This window comes from Anthonomus grandis, chromosome 9, assembly GCF_022605725.1.
Source record: "Anthonomus grandis grandis chromosome 9, icAntGran1.3, whole genome shotgun sequence".
Classification (NCBI taxonomy): domain Eukaryota; kingdom Metazoa; phylum Arthropoda; class Insecta; order Coleoptera; family Curculionidae; genus Anthonomus; species Anthonomus grandis.
The window spans coordinates 29,839,700-29,862,444 of record NC_065554.1 but is presented as its reverse complement, the minus strand read 5'-3'; the positions used below and the strand labels follow the sequence as shown (position 1 = coordinate 29,862,444).

Genomic DNA, 22,745 nt, shown 5'->3' with positions numbered 1-22,745 from the left:
TAATTATTTCAAAACAGTCCATGGTTCTCTAAGATACTGATTTTGAATTCAGGTTAAAATAAAAACCTCTAAATTTACAGTATCAGTTAAAGTTTTGCCTTAATGGCATCATCAGACGGACGTGCAATCCTTTTTTTTAGCCAAAAACAAAAAAGTTTTTCTATGGTATATGAAATGGAAAAATGAAATATATATTCGATTCGATACCTTCCACAAAAGAAATTTTGAAAATTAAAGTCATACCTTAATTAAAATTAAAAAAAAAAAAGATTCATTTATTTTAATTAACTTATGCTACTGGAATATTTCACAGAAATGGAACTTGCATATTCGCTGCATATCTTTTAAACATATGCTTTTGCATATACGATTTTGGCATATTTATGGGATATTCCGGGCATATTGCAATATATTTTAGTCAAATAAGATATAGATGGCATATTCCAGGGATATTAGATGCTGTCTGAGGTGTTCCTCGGACGAAGTCAAGCAACAAAGGGTGGTAAAGTTAAATGAAAAAAAATAGCTTTTCCAATAAATTTGATACCCCTGTAGATATTTTTGCTAAAATATAATTTTGCTAAATATCAAAAGATAATGAAGTAACCTTCTTTTAGCCATATCGACCCACTTCCCATCACTCGTACCTCTATCGTGGTTCCTTAATCCATTTAGTAGTTTTACACAATAAATCTGGATGTATTAAATACACTTTGAATCAGTTGCCAGGAGGACCTTACACGGTATCATAACAAGTAAAGTGAGATAATAAAAGACTGTCGCATAGATCACTTCTAAGGTCTTTATTAAGTAGATGTCTTTGATTATAATTTTAAATTTTCTCGAAATCTTATGGTACAACAAGATTTTTAGCTACAGTAAGTACACTTTATCATTTCACCATCGACGTCAAGTTTTGCAAAGTTTTCAACCTTGTTTCTACAGTGATTCCTACCAAAGACCTGACATTTATTTAGATTCAAAATTAAACAGCCTTTAGAGGCCTCTGGTAAGCAGGGTAAGACCTCGAGAAATACGTTCGTAAGCGTCTACAATTTTATCAAATAAAAATGACAAATAAATATTGCTACAAATATCAGCACATACAGTGCGGCTCTTAATTGTCCCCTCTCCTATCATCTTTTGAATGCATTTATATAAAAATTTGAAACTTGACACACATCCTTAGCAATTTAAATAATACTGTTTGCTCAGTTTGCAAAACTTCAGAATGGCCTTTTGAAAAATAAAATTAAATAGAAATCATGTGATACATCGTGTAAAAGCTCCCACTGAATGCTTTATGTTCCTATAATATTAAGTCATTACTTCCACCCATACCAAAATGGCAGCCTTTCAAAATCTTATTTATCGCATTTTTATTTCCATTTAAAATAATTAAACTTCAGGTAACACAGTAATGTAACTATTTCACTACAAAAGGTGTCGAAAATGTGCACCATTAACTTCAAGACAGTAAAATAATCTATTGGAGAACTTTTCGCGAACATTTTAGAAAATGGCAACATCAATATTGCGACATGCAATTATTCTTTGACGTAGATCGAAGTGACTAAGTGACGTAGACTTTTGTTTCAAGTAGGCCCATAAAAAAAAGTCCAGAGGTGTAAGATCGGGTGATCTGGCTGGCCACTCGGTAGTTCCCCGATGACCAATCGAAATTCAGATTTTATAAAAAAATAAAACCTTCCTAACTCTAACGCGTGAGCGTGTTTGATTAAGGCAGCACTTGTTCTCTCAGTCAATAGCTATTATTGTAACTTGGATTCGATTTTGTTATTTGACATGTTACCTATGGTGCATGTTTATCGAAAAGATAAAGAATACAAGCATTTGCCTTGTTATTAATATATTTCAAGTAAAATATATTATAAATCGTTCTCAATTTTTATATTAGTTCGTTTAAGTCTTTAACACTATTGTGTTTTTAGAAATCCAATAAGTTTTACATTAACAGGTCTTAAATTTTTCTTCCAATTCTCTATAAGTGACGTGTATCTTGTTAATTTCAAATGCGCTTTTCTAAGTGGTCCTCAGTTTCTTCTGTTCAAAAATTATTTGATATTTCTTGAATATCTACATAACTTGTATATAGCTACGGGTTTATAAATCAAATGCCTTGAAGTCATAGCAAATACCTCCCAAAGTCTCAGATACAAGAAAAAATATTGCAAAGACTTTAAAGATAAGTCCAAAAGTCTGAAATACAATAAAGAATTACTTTAAATGCTTAGATGAAAGCAAATGCTTTTAAGTCTTGAGAGAAATTTAAAAAAATAGTACCAAACGCCTGAGAAACATCAAAAAAGACTCTAGAGTGGACTCCATGACTTGGAAAGTAACAACAATTATTGCAAATCCTTGGAAGATTTTAAAAAAGTATCCTAAAGGTTGGATTAAAATGAAATATTACTTAAAAAGTCTGGAGGACAGTAAACGTCGCAGATAAAAGGAAAAATAATTTTTTTAAATGTCTGGAAGACGTCAAAGATGAATCCAAATGTTCTGGAATAAAATCCAAATGATTGCAAATACCTAGAGACAGCAAATGCCCTTTAAAAGTCCAAGATAAGATAAAAATTTATTTGAAATGGAAGAACTAGAAAAATAGCGTCAAATGCCTGGAAGACAGAAAAAAACGATACCAAACGTCTGAAGATTCCAAAAATTTGTAGAATATGAAAAAAAATGCTCTAACAGTCTGGAATAAATTGAAAAAGTACTTCAAATGCCCGAAAGGCAGCAAATACCTTCAAAAGTTTTATATAAAAAATAAAAGTCATATCTAATGCTCGAAAACATATCCCAAAAACTTGCGAAGTATAGAAAATTATGTAAAATGCGTGGAAGATGTCAAAGATGCGTTTAAATGCTTGGAGTAAAATAAAACATTACTTCAAATACCTGGAAGAAAGCAAATGCTTTCAAAAGCTTTAGATAAGATGTAAGATCAATGGAAATAATGCATGGAAATCGTAGAAAAATGCTTGAAAGACAGAAAAGAGACATTAAAAAAATATATCAGTCACAGTATAAAAAATTATGGTAAATCTTTAAATGTATCCGAAAGTCGGGATTAGAAGAAAAAATGTCTTCAAGAGGAAAGTATGAAAAAGTATTTAAAATGCTTGCAGCTTACCTCCAAGCTCTCAATTATTGCATGAAATATGCCACAAATCCCGGTTTTAATACCTTGAATATTTATCCTAATATTATCACACTACAAATCTGGCTGAAAATAGAGTAGAGTACGCTCCACTCTCTATTGTTGGCTTGATGTTATACTGCTCAAAGATCATGTCTATATAGTGTAAAAAATGAATAAAACCATTTTTTTTTAAACTTCTAGAAATAACTTGCATCAAAATTTAACAATTCTTTCAATGAAAAATACCCTTATTTCGCTGTTATATTGTTAAACAACTTATTTAATTGCCTTATATTAAAAGAACTTACTATGCCAAACCCTGTTCTTACCTCCTTGCAGGGCCAAAATATTCCTCACTCCCACCTGCCTCAAATACTCCAAAATCTCCATCATCCGCCCTTTATCCACATTCCTCCCAGCCAGATGTAGGAGCACGGGATACCCTTTATCGCAAAACTCCCTCGCCAATGCAACAGCAGGAATCTGCCTGGTACTCACCTCCAAATGGGTATTGCCCAACCAAGTGATCGCGACGAACCTTGGCGCGAGCCTATCGATATTCTCCAAATTCAATTTACTGTTCGGCGATATTTCGATCGATATCCGGCGTTCTCGACGCGATAAGATCGTTTTAAGGGACTCGTTTTGACCGTGTTTATTGTAAGGGATCGCGGGCACCATGTCGTCGGATTTACTGAGTAACAATTCGCGCATTTTTACCGAGCCAAACGTGCGTACGATTGAAAAAATTGGATTAACGAGATGCCAGGTTGGTGCTGTTGACCTCGCTGACCTCCATATCGTGGTTCGATGCATGTGTTAGATAGTCACTCAGAACGACGAGTGATAAATATTAAATGGTTGTTTGGTTTTGAAAATTGTATTTAGTATAATTATGTTTTATTGATATCAACTTAACCAGATGATAACTAAATAGAAATGTTTATAAATGTACATAGATTAAGGTTATATTTATATATATATATACTATAACCTTATATTTTATACCAAGCAGTTGCTTAAGAAAAATTTGTGGAGCATTTAAAAAAATATCCTGGTCAATAATTTATATACATTACGTACAAGGTATTGAAAAAATTTAAAAAAAAATGTCTGGATAATAATGTGAGATTTTTTGGTAATAGGCTAAGGAGCGAAATCCAATTCCAGTTGACAGAAATCTGAAGAAAATTATAATATAATATATAAATAAAATATAATATATCTAGTAATATAAATGTTCATGCATAGTATAATTCACTTAAGCAGTTCTTAAATACTGATTTTTTTTTGGGTGAACTGGCAAAAACGAAATGGAAAGGGTTACGAGATACTCTTGTACGAGAACTTCAAAAAACATGGTGAAACAAAATCTCCTAAAATACAAAATACCGTTGATGCATACCGTTGGAGTAATGTTACAGAAAACGTAAAATATGATGGCAAGAATCACTTGGTAGCCAAGAGAGAAAAGCAAAGAAGATGTCAATTTAACACATGCCAAAGTAAACCCCGCACATTTTGTTCGAAATGTAATGTCACTCTTTGTGTACCTTATTGTTTTAACAATTTTCATTAAAAAAAATTAGTTTTTTAATTCATGTTCCATAAACACCTCTGATTTTTTTATCAGTACATTAGTTTTATCTTGTAATATATGAAGTTTTTGAATTTACTTATTTGTTTTTTTTTTATATTTCAATATGGGATTACATATATTATATAAGCCCAGCGTCCTCATATGAGGACGGTCTATTTTTTGACCCAATGTTCAAAAAAATGACCCAAAAATCAAAAAAAAAATCGTAGCAAAATTCTGGAAACTTGCCAAGAATTTAATTTCTTATTAATTATCCTGATCAATAATACAAATTACGTATAATTTATTAAGAAACAAATACAAATTTCCAAGGCTTTCGTTGCAATAACTTGGAATACATTTCTTAAAAATTCTGGAAATTCACCAAGAAACATATTTATATAAGTTTTCCTGGGCTAAAATGTAAATTACATCTAAGTTATTGAAGAAATAAAAAAAAGGTATAAAATATAATAATATTGAGCGTAGCATGACAATTCTGATATTTGTATATTTCTTCTTAAAAAACAGTTTGCCTCAGTGCGGTCCTATCACATTTAAGGCTAACGCCATTTTGTCAATAGTCAACGTTAAATAATTTTTTTTAGATTCAAGATCATAATTTAAATTAAATAATTAATTGAATTTCTGATAACTCTAAATTTCTTTCATTATTCAAAAAGTACAGAACAGCCGGATTTTTCAAATAATTCTTGCCTCAGTGCCTGTCCTGATTTTTATGTCACTTGTTACACAAATGACATTTATCTCATCCAGTTTAAGATGTTAAATAAATCCGTTAAATAGCATCATGTAAATAGTGGCAAGAAAAAAAGTTATTATTATTATTATCTCATAATTCTCATGTGTCAATAACGACTAAATCGAATCAAAACTAGGTAACATTAAATTATACTACATTCATTAGTCTTAACCGTCGCGAATATACCCGCTGGTACAGCGACATCTTTGGAGACACGGGGAGACACAATTTAGTCGGAGCTCTCGCCGCTAGGAGGCCCGTTCAAGTCTATTGGCGCAAATTTTAAATCGACATAAATAGTATTAAATAAACCCAATGGAAATAAATGTTTTTAGTAGTCTTCAGTGATCATGTTAAGTGTATAATAAATCAGCTTACTATTTTTGTGCATCGGATGCTTTCATTTACGCCTTAATTAATAGTAAAAATACTAAACAATTCATTAGAAAGTATTAAAATCAGGCACGTACTAATGCTATCAAGCCGTATTACCGAAACATTTTAAACTAAATTTTTTACGTTTAATTGACAATTCATATATCAAGAAAATACCAGGAACATTCTTATAATCTGTGAATTTTTTTTTCATTATATATTGCTTAACCCATAATGCGATGTTTTTATCTGGCCGTTATAGTTTGACAGTTAACACATGCGGGAATATTCTGACCACAAGATTATTCTTTATTTCAAAATCTTATGGTGAAATTATTCTTTACAGCATTTTATACAATAATGGAGATTTGAGTCAATTGTCACCCTAACGAAAATGTCAAATTTTAAAGTATGATGAAAGAAATAAATAATAGTTTGGATATTCCAGGAATATTCTATGAAATAAAATTATTTTTTGTTGTCAGAAACATCCTTTTTATCATTCCCGAGGGATTTCTCAGGTATGCATATAAAAAATCCTTCAAATTATAAATATTCGTTTAACATAAACCCTTTATGGTGAACTTTCAACATATTTTGACATATATTAAATAAAATGGCATTAATCTACTTATATCTCTCCCTCATACATTGCTTCGACTATATAAATCTGTCTTAACCCCTTATTTTTTCTCATAAGGGCTTATCTGTAAAACACAGGATCCCGAACAGCTTCCGTAAATCTCCCTTATTACATTTTTATCAATCATTCTGAAGCTTTAAAACAATTTATTATCTGCTGCTTCCCGCTCGCCTTATCTGCCATCCAGGTTTCTCGACTTAATTACGAAACCGCGGGCTAAAGGAAAATTATATATACAAAACCGCCCTTCAGTCTGTTGGTTGTAAATTTGAAAAGCATAAGTAAATTACATCCAGATATTATGGACCCTTTTCAACTAAAGGTAATGGACTAGACAAACAATAAGTCGCTTTGCTGAAAAATTTTTAAAATTAGTTAATAATTAAGTTGATTATAGCCAATTAAAGTCTTTGAATTACGTCAGTTCCCACCTCTCAAATCGATGTTCTAAAAAACTATCTGGAGTCTCTTAATTAAATAAAATGCGTTGGATTCAGAATTGTATTTCCTAAAAATGTTGTTCTGGATTTAAAAGTATCCATCCAGAAGTTATCCGGTGTTAAACCGGGTGAAGTTTTTCAGCCGATTTTTTGTCATTTAAAATCCAATTTCTCAAAAACAATTTAAAATATATTACTGAATCAAATTGCATTGGATTAAGAATTAAATTCTCTAAAATTATCGTTTTGAGTTCAAAAGTCTTGAATCAATACTTTTGAAGTTGTCCAGGCTTAAACCCAATTGGTGGACCTTATTGTCACTTACCCGCAACCAACCTTTGGTCATTTAAAATCGATTTTCTTTAAAACTACTCAATATATATTAATAAAACAAATTGCGTTATATTCCAAATTAAATTCTCTAAAAATATGACTTTAAAAATTTCCAAGTTATCTAGAGTTGAACCAGACGAAGTTTTTCAATTGACCTTTAATCATATAACATTGAATTGATTTTTTCAAAAACTACGTAAAATATCTCAATAAGTTGCGTAAAATTAATGCTAAAGGTTTCCAAGTAATCCAGCGTTAAACCAGATACAGTTTTTCTAACAACCTTTTGCCATTTAGAATCTTCAGAGTTAAGCCAGGACAAGTTTTTGTGTCAACTTATTTTCTCCAAAAATTACTCGAAATATCTCAATGAAACAAACTGCATTGGATTCAGAAATAAATTCTATAAAAGTTTTGTCTTGGGCCTCAACCAAAAGTTTCCAAATAATTCACAGTTAAACCAGGGAAAATTGTTCAACCTACCTTTCGCCATTTAAAATCGATTTTCTCAACAACTGCTCCAAGTATCTAAATGAAACAAATTGAGTTGGATTCAGAATTTAATTCTATAAAATTATTCTTAAAAGTATAAAAGTCTTGAACAGGAAGTTTCAAAGTTATCCACAGTTGGAGTTTTTCAACTGACCTTTTATCATTTAAAATCGATTTCCGTAAAAGCTACTTAAAATATCGTAATGAAACAAAATGTGTCGGATTTAGAATTACATTCTCTAACATTGTTTTCTAGGTTCCAAAGGTCGTTATCCAAAAGTGTCTAAGTTATCTAGAGTTAAACCAAGCACATCTTTTCTAACGACCTTTCGTCATTTAAAATTGATTTTCTCAAAAACCACTGAAAATATCTCAATGAAATAAATTGTATTGGACTCAATATTAAATGGTCTTAAATTGGTGGCTTGGGTCCAAAAGTTTCCAACCTACAATTCCAAAGTTATTTACATTAAAACCCAGTAGTGGACCCGGATGTTACTTACCTACAACGGACTTTTTGTCATTTAAAATCGGATTTTTCATAAGCTACTTTAAACATATTAATGAATCGAATTGCAATGGACTCAGAATTAAATTCTCTAAAAATGTTGTTTTAAGGCCAAAAATCTGAAACTACGAGTTTTCAAGTTATCCAGACCTTTCGCCATATAAAATCGATTTTCTCCAATAATACTTAAAATATTTTAATAAAACAAATTGCGTTAGATTCAGTATTAAATTTCCTAAAATTATTGTTTAGGGTCCAAAAGTTTCGAATTAAAACGTTCCAAGTTAGCTCGAGTTAAACAAAGACACCTACCTGCTTTTATTAACATTTCAATCTGCCTTATTTCTCTCATAATTTTCATTGTTTTTAGTTTTTCCTAAAGAGGGAAAACCTCGACGAATGTCATCATCATCATTGCGTATAATAAAACAATTCCGTTTAACGCACCACATAATCCGTTAAAAAATTGACTAATTACGAAAAACTGGCGGCCTCAGCTCATTCATTACTTCCAAGAACAACCAGAAATTAAAACTTTCGTTTGACCACCAATAAAATAATAGAAAACGCTTTGCGGCTGGGTTTACACCAGAGTAATTCGCATTTATTATTATTTCTTTTTCTGCATCCCACATTTCAGGCATACTTGAAGCAATAATCACTATACTTGATTACAACTTCTGGCCCCAATAATAAGAAATAAACTTTTAATCGTATAAACCATAAAGAAATGTTTAAAAAACGATTAGGTATTGGGAAACAAACCAACCCAAAGATAAGATTTTAAATTTACGCTTATCTGAGCGTCTGGGCGCAGTGTTTTCAATAACATACTAGAACCCAGTCCAATCGGTGGTTTTAAAAAAAAAATGTATATTAAAACTGTTTTTGTGTTAATTTTATGGGGGCAATTGGTTATAGGGTTTCCTTATTGGATAAATAATGTTAAAGGTAAGTAACCCGTTTCGTAGCATTAAAAAATCGATTTCTTATCAAAATATTTTGTCGCTAAATAGGTTATACAATATCGCCAATACAAATGGTCATAAACAACGTAATTATTATTGTTGTCTACAGATAAGTCCATGGGGAACAAGAATTTATTATCAGTTAAAAAATTTCCTATAAGTTTTTATTTTTTAGTCCCCCGTTGTTGTTACGTGAATATGTTAAATCAGCCATGAATCTCCATATGTTAAAAAGCTGGTTATTTATTGCAACATAAAAGATGCATTTTTATGATTCTAGAATCGAGTGGAAATTTTTGTACCAGGGCAATGTTTTATTTGCAATCTTATTGACCACTCAATCTTATTGATCAAATATTTTTTCCTATTTTCACGCTTATAAATTGACGATCTCGTAATAAAATTTCGTTTGCACTAAGTTAAATGACACTAGATATAATAGAGAGATTCAATGACAACAGTATAATAGATACGAGATCAAATGCCTCTGAAACATCTAGGAATAACTCTTAGAAAAAGGATGTAGATTTGTGATTTTCTAAAGTTTATTAACGGTGTTAAATTTCTTTAACATCTCAGAAAGTGTATATGTATTTAACGCTAGTAAAATGCTGCTCACAACTTGTTGTTTGTTTCCTAGAGAACGTTTTACTGCTTGTTGATTCTGCGATTCATTGATATGGTTTTATTAGAAAATTACATTGAATAAATCAAATGAATCTTTTACCTGCTAGTAATTATTATGGATAATAACTAGCAGGTGCAAGTGTATGTCGGATCTTCAGCAGGGGGTAATTTAGCTGAAGTGATCACCAAAAAATGGAAGAACCTCAAGGGATAACAACTATGAATAGTTTTTAAACAGTGGCTACTGATTAATGTACATCTTAAAGGTGATGCATTAATGAGGTTATTTACATTCAATTTCATGGTAATGTTCACCGAATCAATAACATGGAAGAACTGGCTACTTTCAGGAACTGAAGGTTGGTACCTTTTACTAATTTTGATAGTAAAACACAAGATTATGATTTAATTTACTACTTCCAGTACTATTTTGGTAAAGTAGTTTAATATTTCTTAAAGATTGATTTGTCTTTTTATGGAAAATTTATTTTTTATCGCATTTTTGAAGATAAATTTGTGTGAATTTTGGGTTATAAAAATGTTGCGGCAGCTGTTACTCTTATGTGTTATTATGTGAACTGAGTTAAAAACTTAGCTATTTTATTAGATAATTTATTTCTATATGAATCTTTCAATATAGATTTTTACAGCAAGAATCTTCTCTTTTTTTTTTCAGAATACCAACTGAATCGCCTAACGCAAGAAATCGAACCTAGTATCGACTATAAATATGTGATCCAAACGCTCCTTCCGCACCCGAAGAATAACCAATGGTGGAAAAGGGGTACCCATAGGAGGTACGCCCCACCCAAAGAGGAACCTCGAATTGTCACACCGTAAATTAGAGTTTGCAGGAGTTTGGAGATGAGGCAAATAGACAACTTTAATCTGTTCTTAAAAGCAGCTGCAATATTTTAGTGTTTTTATAATATAGTGAAAGAAGATTGAAAAGAAGCCTTCTGGTAAGGCTCTTAAGTCTGTATTATAATCTTTTGCTTTGCTAATCTCATAAAGTAACTTTCCTTTTTTTTCTGATTTTTTTTTCTTATTACTGTTAACTTTAAACCCTGATGATGAACATCTTATGTCATCTCGAAACATATTGAGTTGGACTTAGAGTTTTTCTATTTACCTCACCAGTTGGTTTCTTATATGGTGATAAAAATAGTATTTAGAATAAAGGCTGATTATGTGTTAAAGTGGATGTGTTGGGACAATAATTGTTTTCAATAAATATTTTTGGAAAAACGCGAGTTTTCTTTCGAAAAAGAAATATGGATTTCAACTGTTATGTAATGAAAGAAATATTGAGACACTTTTTTTTAAGTTTAATAAGAATAATGACGTCATTAACTGCCTGGAATAAAAACAAAATTTGTCCAGGCAATTGAATTTAATTCTCATTCGAAAGAAATCATTAATTCCCTGGATATGAATACTAAGAGTTATTTTATGAACTTTTAAGATTTTTTTTAATTATTGCATTTGAACATCTTTTTGATCAAAACGAACACAATTATCAAAAAGTAAAAAAAGCAAGGCCAAAATCCATATTGAATTCCTTAATTTTGGGACCCAATAACCAGCAGAACTCTTTGAAAAAAATATATTTTAATTCCTGTATACATATTAAGAAAAATCCTCTGATAAAGGAAATATTAATTTATTGACGATTTTTAATAAACAAAAAAACCTAAAAAAAGGAAACCTAAAACACCCAATTTCAGTTTCAAAAAAGAAATATTAAAAAAATTCTAATAAGAATTCTGAATAGTAATGAAAAGTCACAGGTCTTAAATTTATTAGATTAAAGTTAGAAGATTACACGTGTTTCGCCCATACTAGGCATCATCAGATGCACTTGTGTATTCACTAATAAAAAAGCACAAAAAAGAGAACAACACTACATGATACAAGTCAAGGGTAGAAATTAAGAGTTAAAATTGGTAAAATCGGACGGAGACTAGTTACTACATTTTAAAATTATAGGTACAGGGTCCGGCAGTCAAACCTGACGGTTTTTGAAATGGAATAAATAAAAAAGTTGTTGAGATATTTTAATTATTATTTTTTTATTGGAAATTTAACATTCATAATAAAAAAGCACAAAAATAACTTATGTAGCAAAAATTATGTCACTTAAATGATGACCACCATTTTCTTTCCATTTCATTTCAACAAACAAAATCTTCGATATTGGGCTCCAAGAAACCCACAGGAACTTCACCAGCAGCCTCTTCACTGTGAAAGAGTAACTGTCTGGGCTGCAGTGTGTCGGGCAACAGTGTTAGGACCTTATTTTTTTTAAGAAGAATTGCCTAACAGTGACAGTGAACTCAGCGAGTTATGTTACCATGATCCGTGACTTTCTCATTCCAGAGTTACGTCGCCATCGTATCCCTTTCAGGAGGGTCTGGTTTCAGCAGGACGGAGCAACTGCCCATACCGCTCGGGAGTCCATCCAAAATAAAAAAAATAATAATTAAAATATCTCAACAACTTTTTTTTGCCAAATTTGACTGCCGGACCCTGTATAAACTACTTGACTTGTATCATGTAGCGTTGCTTTCTGCTTTTCGTTCTTTTTATCAGCGAATACACAAGTGGATCTGATGAAGCCTAGTATGGGCGAAACATGTGTAATCTTCTGACTTTAATCTAATGACTTAGAGTATATTTCATTACTATTTAATGTAAGCCGGTCTCTTTGAAAAAAGACGGACTATTTCTTGGAAGAATTCTGAACTCTTAAAATACTGAGATATACAAAAAAAAAGAGTAAAAGGATAAAAGAAACTCCCCGTTTGCATCGACCCTTTCTCTCTATTACTCACTCTTCAAATAAACCTGTTCAAAGTGAGGCATATTTCTACTGGCCAAAACTTTCTTCTCCTCCTGCACCTCTCCATCTCCCTCACTAACAAACAAATTATTCGTATCGATCTCTTTCTTCAGTATCACGTTTCCTTCCTCGTCAAGGTCTTCGAATACGATGATAACTTTGTTGCTACTTGTTGCCGGATCAGAAATTCGCTCATTGACCTCGTGCTCCTCGATGGTCAATTTGTAATCGTCTTCGTCGCATGTTACGTTGTAAACGACCGCGGACGGGTTGTTTGCTGCTTGTTGCGACTCACTCTGGATCATTTGTTCGGTTACTTCGATGCTCTCGTAACGTACGGTTTGTAGACGGAATATGCCGTCGGTGTCTTTGCGGTACCTTTAATTTAAATCACAAAATATAATCAGTATATAACTACAAAAACGTTTAATTTGATTGAATAAGATTAAGAATTATTTATATGCTTTGAAACAAAAACCAAGTAGAAAACTGTTTTTTTTTTGCGGTTTCAAGTATTGACTGGAATGGATGGATCCTTAGTATAGATTCAGAATTTAACAGTTTAATTAGGAGGTGTCAAATTACTGAAATTACTTCTTTTCGTTTAAAGAATTCAAATGCACGCAACTCGTAGATGATTAAGGATCAATTCGCTAATTTTTGAGGAATATAAATATAATAAAGACACATAATGAAAATAATTTTAATCAAGATTAGTTTGAAATTAAAATGGCTAATAAGTTTTTAGCTAAATCTATTATTATTTCAAAAGCAGCATGGCATGTCTTTGAACCATGAAAATGCTCTAAATGATTACGTTTTCAGCTATGTTGGATTTGAGAATTTTGTATGAGCAAAACCTTGTGTCGAAAAGTCTCCTATCAAGTAATTCCTGGAGGTATTGGGTAATTTTTTTTTCTTAAAGCGTTATGATTAATAGTAGCTTTTTATGTAAAAATGATTAAATGCTAAATTAGTTCTTGTTGATATTTGAGAGACTCTTAAATTTACTTTTTTTGACTTTCTACCGCATTTCACCTCTCAGAAACGTCGTGAATCATTTTAGAACGTAACTTTTCTTACTTCATTAATCCCTTTACAAACGATGAGCATAATTTCATAGCGATCGTCAATGATTCCTGGTTCTGAGATAAGGATTTAGGTGAAAAAAGGGGGTAAAAGTCCACTTTTTGACTTTCTACCGCATCTCACCTCTCAGAAACGTCGTGAATCATTTGAAAAAGTTACTTTTCTTACTTTATTAATCCGTTTACAAACGAAAGGCATAATTTCATAGCAATCGTCAATGATTCCTGGTTCTGAGATAAGGATTTAGGTGAAAAAAGGGGGTAAAAGTCCACTTTTTGACTTTCTACCGCATCTCACCTCTCAGGAACGTCGTGAATCATTTTAAAAAGTTACTTTTCTTACTTCATTAATCCCTTTACAAACGATGAGCATAATTTCATAGCGATCGTCAATGATTCCTGGTTCTGAGATGAGGATTTAGGCGAAAAAAGGGGGTAAAAGTCCACTTTTTGACTTTCTACCGCATCTCACCTCTCAGAAACGTCGTGAATCATTTGAAAAAGTTACTTTTCTTACTTTATTAATCCGTTTACAAACGAAAGGCATAATTTCATAGCAATCGTCAATGATTCCTGGTTCTGAGATAAGGATTTAGGTGAAAAAAGGGGGTAAAAGTCCACTTTTTGACTTTCTACCGCATCTCACCTCTCAGAAACGTCGTGAATCATTTTGAAAAGTTACTTTTCTTACTTCATTAACCCGTTTACAAACGATAGGCATAATTTCATAGCGATCGTCAATGATTCCTGGTTCTGAGATAAGGATTTAGGTGAAAAAAGGGGGTAAAAGTCCACTTTTTGACTTTCTACCGCATCTCACCTCTCAGAAACGTCGTGAATCATTTGAAAAAGTTACTTTTCTTACTTTATTAATCCGTTTACAAACGAAAGGCATAATTTCATAGCAATCGTCAATGATTCCTGGTTCTGAGATAAGGATTTAGGTGAAAAAAGGGGGTAAAAGTCCACTTTTTGACTTTCTACCGCATCTCACCTCTCAGAAACGTCGTGAATCATTTTGAAAAGTTACTTTTCTTACTTCATTAATCCGTTTACAAACGATAGGCATAATTTCATAGCGATCGTCAATGATTCCTGGTTCTGAGATAAGGATTTAGGTGAAAAAAGGGGGTAAAAGTCCACTTTTTGACTTTCTACCGCATCTCACCTCTCAGAAACGTCGTGAATCATTTTGAAAAGTTACTTTTCTTACTTCATTAATCCGTCTGCAACCGAAAGGCATAATTTCATAGCGATCCTCAATGATTCCTGGTTCTGAGATAAGAATTTAGGTGAAAAAAGGGGGTAAAAGTCCACTTTTTGACTTTCTACCGCATCTCACCTCTCAGGAACGTCGTGAATCATTTTAAAAAGTTACTTTTCTTACTTCATTAATCCCTTTACAAACGATGAGCATAATTTCATAGCGATCGTCAATGATTCCTGGTTCTGAGATGAGGATTTAGGCGAAAAAAGGGGGTAAAAGTCCACTTTTTGACTTTCTACCGCATCTCACCTCTCAGAAACGTCGTGAATCATTTGAAAAAGTTACTTTTCTTACTTCATTAATCCGTCTGCAACCGAAAGGCATAATTTCATAGCGATCCTCAATGATTCCTGGTTCTGAGATAAGAATTTAGGTGAAAAAAGGGGGTAAAAGTCCACTTTTTGACTTTCTACCGCATCTCACCTCTCAGGAACGTCGTGAATCATTTTGAAAAGTTACTTTCCTTACTTCATTAATCCGTTTACAAACGATAGGCATAATTTCATAGCGATCGTCAATGATTCCTGGTTCTGAGATGAGGATTTAGGCGAAAAAAGGGTGTAAAGTCCACTTTTTGAAAATCAGAGAAATCTGTTACTTTTTGGACTTAAAATAAATACAAACTAACTGGTAGAAATGTGAGAAAACTTAAAACGGAAAAACAAGAAAATTATAGAAAAATCCAATTAAAAACCATGGAAAGAAGAGCCTTTTCGAATCTTTAATCGATTATAAAATGAAAGATTAATTATAATTGATGTAAATCACGAGACATATAATCTTTATTTTACTCTGGGCATTAGTATTAGTTTAAATGAATTTTAATCTTGTCCCGAAGATGCCAGTATCGTTAGCGAAACACGTGGCAAGAGTAAAATAAAAAGTTTTCATTAGTGGTAAAATTGTTTCATGATTTTAGTGTCACACCAAAAGGTCCAAGCACGGAACTATATAATTATTGTTATAGATCAAATTAATTAGGATAACTCATAAATAGCTCCTAAGCAACAAATGTTTAATCGATTAATAAAATTACTGTACCTAAATCTGCTATGCCCAGAAGGCCAATGGAAATTATGACGATTAATCAAATGGTACGTCAAATAGTCTCCTCTCTTAAAAAGCACTTTACACACTTGACACTCGTACTTTGATGCATCCTGAAAGACAAAACCATTAAACAAGTAAAACATACATGAATTATTATTATAATTACCATAAGCCCGTGCACCTTGAGCATGTGATTCTTCAAACCAACTTTACTTTTACACCCGAACTCACATTGGTCGCACTTAAACGGTTTATCCTCGTGGGTTAATAGGTGGGTGTTTAGGTTGGATTTGGTTACAAAACTATCAAAAAATAATGACAAAAATTTCGCATTTAGAAATTTAGCATTTGGTTGTACATTTTTTCAATAAACTTGACACCTGTGTACCGCGTGGCTACTTGACCGAGGCTTTACATCAGAAATTAATAATCGTATAATCTTCAAAAGGAAATTTATTATTAAAGTGGAATTATCCAAATAACCTGGGAGCTATTGTTGCGAAGCGTGTCAATATTCAATATCCTAGTGGTTCTCAATATTTTATTTACTGTATAGTTTTTTTCGCAATCTGTTATGCAGATTATAATTTTACATGTTTCCCTGTCTAGCCAGGTCATTTGACTTAACCATTTCACATTTTTATAAAAGAATTTTTTTTTTTTTTTAAATTAAAAAATGCAGATATGCGTTGAACATAATGGCGGCCATTTTGAGCATGTAGGAAGACACTACAGCAATATATATATATAGTGGTTGAAAATAAACAAGTTGATATCTACTTGCGGCATTACCAAAAGTGTTTTTACTAACAAATTTATTTCTTTACAAAATGCAAGACATTTCGGTACTTTTTTATATGGTAATTTGCAATTTTATTCCACACTTCCGTAAATATCATGCCCCAATAGTAATTTGCAATTTTTGATATCTTTTAGACATGCAACCTTCTGAAATTTCCGGGGTTTCGAACTCGAACTTTTCCAGTGTCCAGGCATTCTGAGTAACTCATTGGGAAAAAATTGCAATTTATTTGAAGCCATTTTCACGTTCTATCATTTAAATAAGCCAGACATCTAAAGTCATTCCTTTACATTTGCGAGATATTTTAACCAATTTTTTCTTTAAATAATTTCTAATCTGTATTAAAATAAAATTCTATTTTTTAGGCTTTCTCACTACCTGCAATTTTTCCCAGACACTAAGTCCGTTAACCTTCTAGGTATTGAAACTAGTCATATATTATACATTCCAGGCATTTCCAATAATTAACACTTTCTTACAGGCATTCCTAGTCACCGCCCATAGTTCCAGAAACAAGTTGTAATATTTCCAGGCATTTCAATCACCTGGAATAAAGTATTTATTTTAAAGACGTGGAATATCAAAAAACTTCTTGCCAGAACATTATCCATTCTTATTCTAAAGGCATTTTAAGTTCAACTGCGTGGAATAAAAGATTTATTCCAAAAACCTTGGTAAAGTTTAAAATTTCCCCATTTAGAACAATATTTTAATAATTTTTTTCCAGGCTTAAAAAAATATATATTTTAATTTCGTAAAAATTTTACCTGGCAAAACTATTCGGTAAAACACCTGTTAAACAGACATTTTTGCTTTTTTAAAGATGTTGAGGACATTTTGAGGAAAAAATACATCCTAACTTCAAGGGATGCAAAAATATGCCTGGAGGGAGTGGAGCAAAACAAAATGAATTTCAACTGCCTGGAATTTACAGGAGCAATTATGGAAATGAGCTTTGAAGGAAAAAAAAGACCAATTTAAAGGAAAAATATTATATTTCTGGCCTGAAAAAACTAGAAAACAGTGTTGCAATAATGGATCTTTCATAACACATTATTCCTTCTTTATTTCAGGATATTGAAGGCACTTTACTGGCGTGTTCTCTAATATGGAAACGTGCCAGATTTCTATAATTTTCATGTGAATATTTTTTCCATAATAGAACGATTTGATTGACGCCCTCAATATAGTATCCTGAGTTTATTTCTTTAATCAAATATTCATGGGAATTTACGGCAATATGTGATTACGGTTGCATTTGCAAATTTGCGAAATAACTTAAGTCGAATAGAGTAAATCTCAGGTCAACCACCCCTAGCGGTTTTTAGCAAAAGTAACAGTAATATCTTTTTAATCTAAAAATAAAGCCATAAAAGAACAAAAAAATCGCTAAATTTCTGGCTCAACATAAAAGTTCCGCGCACCATTTTATTTGACAAGTGACATAAAATTTTTTGTGTAGAAATGTTTGCAGATTTTTACAATATTTTGGGATGTCTTTAAGTTTTGAGGCAGCTATAATGTCCCTTAGCAGCTGACCAATGAAAATATTTGCCAGCCTTTTTTTTGGCTACTTTTATAACGTTTTTGTTGAAGGTTCTACGATACAGCCACTTACCTCGGTCAAGTGGTACACTATATGATGCCTCATTTTAGTTGCAATTGCGGGGTATCCCTTTTAACAGCGAAATTTTCAATTTTCATAAAACCGGTGTCTTTGAATTGAACACAGTGTATCGATATTAATTTGTAAGTCGTTACTGTACCTTTTATTACAAATATGACAATTGAAGGGCCTAACGGACATGTGCCGGTACCGGTAATGCTTGGCGAGCATCGAGGGCTTCGGACTGGTCATATCGCATAAATTGCACTTGTACTGGTTTATATGGGAGCGCATGTGATCGCTCAAAAGCCGCTCCACCGAGAACAGTTTCAGACATTGCGAGCATTGATAACTACGCACTGAAAAATATACTTAAATGCTTTATTATTCATCGAAAAAGGCATTTGCTTACTGTAAGACTGCATTTGGCGCTTCCGATGGTCCGAGAAGGTCGTTTTACTGGAAAAAAGTGAATAGCAAGTGGGACAACCGACCACGCGTTCTTTAGTATGGATTTTTAAATGGTCCGCCAGTTTGTAACGGCTGTTAAATTGCATCGAACAACCTAAAATATACAAAACAAATAATAATAATAATAAATTGGAAAACAGTTGAAAATTATCTACAACCTATACGTGTTTCTAAAGAGCTAAAGACGTGAATATTAAAAGATAGGTTCTTCTACTAAAAACCTTTAAATTGCCGTAAAAATTGTTTTTAAATTTTTATGCGTAAAAAATTAACAATATTTTATCACCAATTCCAATGTTCTTACTATAAAGACCTACCACGCATTTTTCACCTTAAAATTAGCCGTTTTAAAGATACTTTCTTCCGTACCACGTTGCCAATTTCAAAACAGTTTTCCGTCATTAATTCAAAAACTGCTCATAATAATTTGTGAAATTTGGTACACTGGCTTTATAGGGGTAAAAACCAATGGACAATTATGATAAATATCAGTTCATGGGGATAAGACCTTGGTTTATCAAAAATTGCTTTTTCAAATTTATACTAATACATTTTTAGATTTAGACTCGGAAAAGAAAAAAAATACTTGCAATCCTTGGAAAATCAAAAAATTATGTTAAATGCTTGCAAGACATAAAAAACTACACGACAAATCTAGAAATGTGTTAAATTACTGGAAAAAAATTAAAAAACAATATTTTTTCTTATTATGGTTAAAATGATTTCCAAATTGTAAACTACTTCAAAGTTGAAAAATTTTTCTGCTTCTATTTTTCTAAGACGTAACCTACAAATGTTCTTGGATTGAAAAATTCATTGTTACAAGGATTTAAATGAAATTTCACAAATATTTGAAAAAGGGTCCCAGAATTAATTGAAAGTAAAAATCATTGAAATCGAAGCATTCAAATAGGAGTGATAAGCCAGAGAACTTAAAACAATTTTTCTACTTTTATTTTACTAAGACGTAGCCTACAAAAACTTAAATAAAAAATTCATTGTTACAAGGATTTAAATGAAGTTTCATAAGTAATTACAAAAAGGGTCCCAGAATTAATTTAAAGTAAAAGTCATTGAAATCGAAGCATTCAAATACGAGTGATAAGCCAGGTAACCCAAAATAATTTTTCTACTTTTATTATTCCGGGGCAGGATGTCAACTACAACAATTTAAATAAAAAATTTATTATTACTAGTGTTTTAATCAAATTTCACAGAATTAGTGTTAATACTAATAAAAAACAGGCCTTAATAAAAATAATTGACAGTGGCAGTCAAACAACATTCATTAGGGAATCAGTTGCTAAAAATATATACTTGGAAGTGATAGGAACGCCTGATAATTCCATAATGCCCTCCGTGGTACCTCCCAAGTTTTGTAACCGCAAGTCATTTATGTTACGTTACAAGTAACTGAAATACGTTTTGATCCCCTCACCCCCCTATAACTACGGATCCACTTATTACAGATTTTTTAAGGATCTTTAAGATAACATACACTAACGGTTTTCAAAGCAATTTTAAAGGGATGTCCTTATAAATTGGAGCGGAAAATTATTGGAAAATAGGAGAAACGAGTGTCGTCATTATAACAAGCTGTTTTTAACGAACTTTTGACCCCTTTCGCGGTATTTTTATAATAGATAATCAGAAAGAGCCCAAAATTAGTTTTAAGCAGAAAACATGTAAATCGGACCATCAGAATACGATTTATAGGCCGGAGAACCCAAAACGATTTTTCTAGTTGTACTTTACTGGGATGTCACCTACAAAAATGTGAATAAAAAATTCGTTATTGGAGGTATTTTAATGATATTATATATAGATTTTAAGGAAAGTCTCATACCTAATTTGAAATAAAAATCATTGAAATCGAAGCGTTAAAATACGAGTTATAAGCCAGAGAACCCGAAACAATTTTTCTATTTTTATTTTACTAGAACGTGACCTACAAAAATTTGAATAAATAATTAGTTATAACCGGGATTTTAATAACATTTTATAGAGATGTTAAGAAGGGACCTGGAATTAATTTTAAGCAAAAATGATGTAAATAAGAGCATCGGAACACAAATTATAGTCCAGAAAACCCAAAGCAATTTTTCTATTTTTATTTTACTGGGACATCACCTACAAAAATTCGAATAAAAAACTTGTTATTACAGAGATTTTGATAAAGGTTCATACAGAATTTAAGAGGAGCTCCAGAATTAATTTAAAACAAAAATTATTAAAATCAGTGCATGAGAATTCGAGTTATAAGCCAGAGAAGCCAAAACAATGATTCTAATTTTTCTTTACTACGACGTCACCTACAAAAATTTGAATAAAAAATTCGCTATTAAAAAAAGTTCTAATCAAATTTCATAGGGATTTTAAAAGTAGTCCCGAAATTAATTTAAAATAAAAATTAATAAAATCGCAGGATTAAAATACTCAAAACAATTTTTTTAATTTCTCTTTACTATGATGTCATCTATTTATTATTTTAATTTAGGAGACTTTTGAAATAAAATGCAGAATTTTGAAGCAAAAGGTGTACAAAACTGAACCTAATTCAGTATCTGGAAAACGTTGAAATCATAGAGTGTATCATCTATAAATGTCTTTAAAAAAATACATCACGTAAAAATTACGTGAAATGCCTGAAAGATATAGGACATTACACCAATAGACCGGGAAACATGACTTTCAGTTTTTGAAAACCATAAAAAATAGTTTCGTGAAATGTTAACTACCTGGAAAATACTTCAAATGCCTGGATTAATACAATAAACGTTTTTAAAATAATTTTGTTTTGATTAACTGGAAGACGTACCACTGAAATTACAAGCCTGGACAAACCTTACTTCTAAGAGAGCAAAAATTACGTGAAATTCCTGAATGATATGGAAAACATGAAATATGACTTCCAGTTCACTTCAAAAGTCTGGAAAATATAAAAAAAATATTTCCAATTTATGAAAAACATTAATAAGCTCGCACAAAATAAAAAGTACTTTTAAGATCATGAAATTATGCCAAACGCTTGAATTAAAGTCAATTACTTGAAAGGCATAGTAGTGCTTGAAAAAACCTAAAAAAAACTACACGAAAAGCCTGGAAAAACTCAAAAAATATTTTTTAATTCTGGAAATCTACACACATTCTAAATAACTTTAAAAGTTTTATAACCGTAGATAATTATTTCCTGGTATTTATTACACCTAAAATTATTTGCTATTCTAAAAAAACTACTTTGTAGAGGCGTTTAACACCTTGAAATCTTTAAGACCGTAAGAATTCAATTATAAGGCAAAAAAGTATGAAAAATTAATTTCAAGTTACTGGATGAAATAGTTATCTCTCCTAGTCCTTTTCGTGATATAAGATTTTTTATAGATTTAAAAAAAAAACATCTAATGATCCTAATGATCACATATTAAAATGTGCGTGGATTGAACACTAAATTAAATCAGAAGAATATGAAATGATTGTATTAGTAGTATTAAAACTAATACGTTTCCAGATCAATGTAAAAAGACTAAAGTATGTCCAATTTTCAAAAAGGGAGATAAATTAGATATTTTTAATTATCGTCCAATTGTAGTGATGTGAACAGCTGCAAAAGGATTTGAAGCAAATATTTATAAGTATATATAAACATCGTAAAATATTTCAATACATCAGCATTGTTTCTTGAAACGAAAGTCTACTATTAGTAATTTGATATCAATAAGACA

General features: G+C 31.4%; 1 protein-coding gene across 1 annotated transcript in view; it reads right to left on the bottom strand.

The window, feature by feature from the left end:
• The window catches only part of LOC126740345 (histone H4 transcription factor-like), a 33,480-nt gene that overhangs the window by 4,279 nt on the left and 6,456 nt on the right, over positions 1–22,745 (bottom strand). Inside the window, exons 4-8 of the mRNA XM_050446320.1 lie at positions 18,965–19,117; positions 18,713–18,911; positions 16,311–16,446; positions 16,136–16,254; positions 12,732–13,117 (exon numbers count right to left, since the gene is read on the bottom strand). Coding sequence (XP_050302277.1) covers positions 12,732–13,117; positions 16,136–16,254; positions 16,311–16,446; positions 18,713–18,911; positions 18,965–19,117 — 993 coding nt within the window. The remainder of the gene's footprint in view (positions 1–12,731; positions 13,118–16,135; positions 16,255–16,310; positions 16,447–18,712; positions 18,912–18,964; positions 19,118–22,745) is intronic.